Consider the following 2994-nt stretch of genomic DNA (forward strand, 5'->3'; position numbering starts at 1 on the left):
AGAACAGAGAACCTACGAAGCTTGCGCCTGCGACGAGATCCCCCGTTATCCGTTGGCGACCGCTTTGCTGAGGAGTGCGATGGAAACGCTGCAAGGGTCAGCGAGTGGCTGGTAAGCGAAGCCGTCGGGTCCGAAGGGGTCTCCAGGCCTTGCGGAGTCCCCGGGGACGTGTTGTGGCTGTCCGTTAACGGTGAGGCATGTAGGCGGCTGGTCCAGATTGAGGAGGCCCCGCCGGTGTCTGAAGACTGGCCAGGTTCGCCTGGCGATGATTGAGCACCTGGAACGTTGCATCACAGCAGGAGTTAGAGACAATGAAAGCCTCAGGTAGTGGCAGGCCCCCCTACGGCCCCTCGTGTTGCCTACCCCACTTTACAGATGAGACCGCCCAAGCTGAGTACAAAAGCGTGGTGACTCACGAGGGCTGTCCCATGCTCAAGGAGTGTAAGCGAGTGAGTTCGTGACGGGTCTCAAGAGAGCAGCTATAGCTATAGTTTTGCGCGAGTATGTCTCGTGCAGTGACTCTTCCCAGACCTAGCGGAAGCACCGGCCAGGCGCCCTGAAGTTGATATACACCCTTTCTCTCGACAGACGATAGACGCCCTTTCTCCCTGCAACAGCGCGATCCCATTCTACTCCGTGGCCGTCTGTCATGCTCTGCTGCAACAAGGCGCCAGTCTTGCCCCCTGTCGCACGCGAGTACGCCATGTGCTTGAGCAGTCAGTATCAACCCATGAAGGACAGTGCCAGCAACAACGTCCTCCTTGACAGAAATCATGGATCCACAAGAAGACTACTTGAAAGAGTGAAGCTGAACCGCAACTACACATGAAGGACTCTTCTTTACTTCCAATGGGGTCCAGGGGGTTTATATCAGAAACTAAGTCGAGCCATTGTAGACCCTCACCTGCATGAAGACGTTCGCTTCTTCGGGGTGGAGATCGCGTCAGTGTAAGGACGAGCCGGCCTGTAACAGGCGGTTGGGGAGCACTCTGACTCAGTGGAGTATCTGTGGAAGAAGAGGATACACCGTCAGGGAACTAAAGCGGTATGGGGTACGGCGAGGCAACACATGTGAACCGCTGAGGTTGTTGAACTGCCCGCGTGCTCGGGCTGCGCGGAGAGGTGAGACGCGCAGGCGGAAAAGCCCGTGAAACTGCGCATTTGCCGTACAGGGAGGGAAGCGCTAACCAACGAAACCTTGAACCTTCCGCTTACTCCATTAACTCCATCCGCCGCCCACAATGTGAACCGGCAACTGAAGAGAACTGTGGCGGACCTATACAGCCCTCAATTAGCACAAGACCCTGGCGGCTCACGGATTCACCGCATGGTGAGGGACCAAGCGAAATGCAACACCGTGACTTCGGCAGGCGGTCAACGCTGTGCCCGCAAGGCATCTCAGCAGAGTGCGGAAATCGCCCTGCGGCACCTCCTCTTATACCTACGCACTCCGAAAGGCCGCTGCTGTCTTTGGCGCGGCTGGCTGTAGCGCCTCGTTTCGAGATCGGAGCCTTGCGACATCTGCAGATCCCTCCTCGTTAGACCATCACCATATACCACGGTGACTCTCACACAGGTTTAGCAACGCACGCCTGACTGACACAATTTCGGAGAGTGGTGGAATCTGAAAAATCCCAAATGCGGCAGCACACCGTGAACTGAGTTATTCTCATTGCCGAGAAAAAGAGATGGCATGCGGTGCCGGAAAGAGATACTTACCTGTAGGGCGACGAGGCGGCTCTGAAGCCATGGCTTCTTGACAGGACCAGGATGCGTCATTTTCACGCCACGACTGCGAAGAAGTCAATGTTACTACGATGAGCGTGATGACTGCTAGACGCCTCACAGAGAAAGATGAGGAGTCGAAGTGCCTCCGCAGCTCCATGACGGAAGGGAGAATATCTTGAGCACAAGCCAGGACTATCTATATCAAAAAGGCTTCGTCACCCCGTGGTCCTGAATCGGCCAGTGTTCTGAAAGGCGCGTCTCCTCGATGCGTTCCAAAGGATAAGCAGTAGAAGGCAGACAGAAAGAAGTGCTGTCACGAGACCTAGGGCGGTACCCATAAAGCCACGAAAAGAGTGGCCCCTTCCCGCATCACGGTACCGGCGCTGTCTATAGCATTAGCGTCAACCGATACATCCCTTGCAGTTTGAGGACTGATGTAGGAACTGCTAGCTCGGCTGTCCTTAACACCGAGAGAGGATGGCGCCCCGCGGCTGACTCTCTTGCAGAAGCCACCAGCTAAAGAACGTCAGAAGATCGTGAAGTGACCGGGGGCCATCCTTTTAGAGACGTCCGGTGGAGGGAACGGTTAAGTTGCAGATCAGCGTGCGCTTTCGCCTCCAGCTAACGACACGCTGTGATATTAAAACTCCGTTGAGTCAAACATGATCTCATTCAGTTGTCATTGTTTCGCACGTGCAGTTCGCGTACTGGTTGATTGGACGCACGAAACGCAACGACAAACCCAACAAGCGAAGAGTGACGCAAGACACCAGCTGGCCCAACCGGCGGCAGCCAGACGCGGCGCATTCACTGTAGTCAGACGCGAGAAAACGCGTCCACGCGACACTAGCGATCGAAGGAAAACTTCTGAGAACCTTGACAGGCACGTTTTAGTATGGACTGCGATCGCGGCACTGCTCGGAGAAAGCCAAAGCGCATGCCAAAGTCATATCCTCAACAAGCCACGCCCCATGGGCGCAGCCCTCTCCAGAGAGAAGCAGGCACGCCGAAGAGCCAGCTTTACACGCGGGGGACAGAGGTATGCCTGGACAGATCACTTGTGTCCCTCACTGCATCAGCTGCACTGAAGGACATAGTTGACGTTTGTCAGCGACTTTCTTCGGAAGCGCAGATTCCCACTTCTTCCGCTCACCTCTGGTGCTGCTGCGGTTACTGACTTCACACACAACACTCAGTTGCATGGCAGATGAAGGTGGTGATATGCCCGCCAAAGTCTGCAGTGGTCACTCGGCTAGTAGTCAGCCG

At 55.6% G+C, this 2994-nt stretch overlaps 1 protein-coding gene across 1 annotated transcript in view; it reads right to left on the reverse strand.

The window, feature by feature from the left end:
• Positions 1 to 2953, reverse strand: part of CSUI_003923 (uncharacterized protein) — a 4437-nt gene extending 1484 nt beyond the window's left edge. The window contains exons 1-3 of the mRNA XM_068064118.1: positions 1720 to 2953; positions 905 to 1006; positions 17 to 277 (exon numbers count right to left, since the gene is read on the reverse strand). Of these exons, the coding sequence (XP_067923906.1) occupies positions 17 to 277; positions 905 to 1006; positions 1720 to 1885 (529 nt within the window). The 5' untranslated portion in view covers positions 1886 to 2953. The remainder of the gene's footprint in view (positions 1 to 16; positions 278 to 904; positions 1007 to 1719) is intronic.
• Between the last annotated feature and the right edge of the window lie 41 nt (positions 2954 to 2994).

The sequence above is a fragment of the Cystoisospora suis genome (genome assembly GCF_002600585.1).
Source record: "Cystoisospora suis strain Wien I chromosome Unknown contig_1769, whole genome shotgun sequence".
NCBI lineage: Eukaryota > Apicomplexa > Conoidasida > Eucoccidiorida > Sarcocystidae > Cystoisospora > Cystoisospora suis.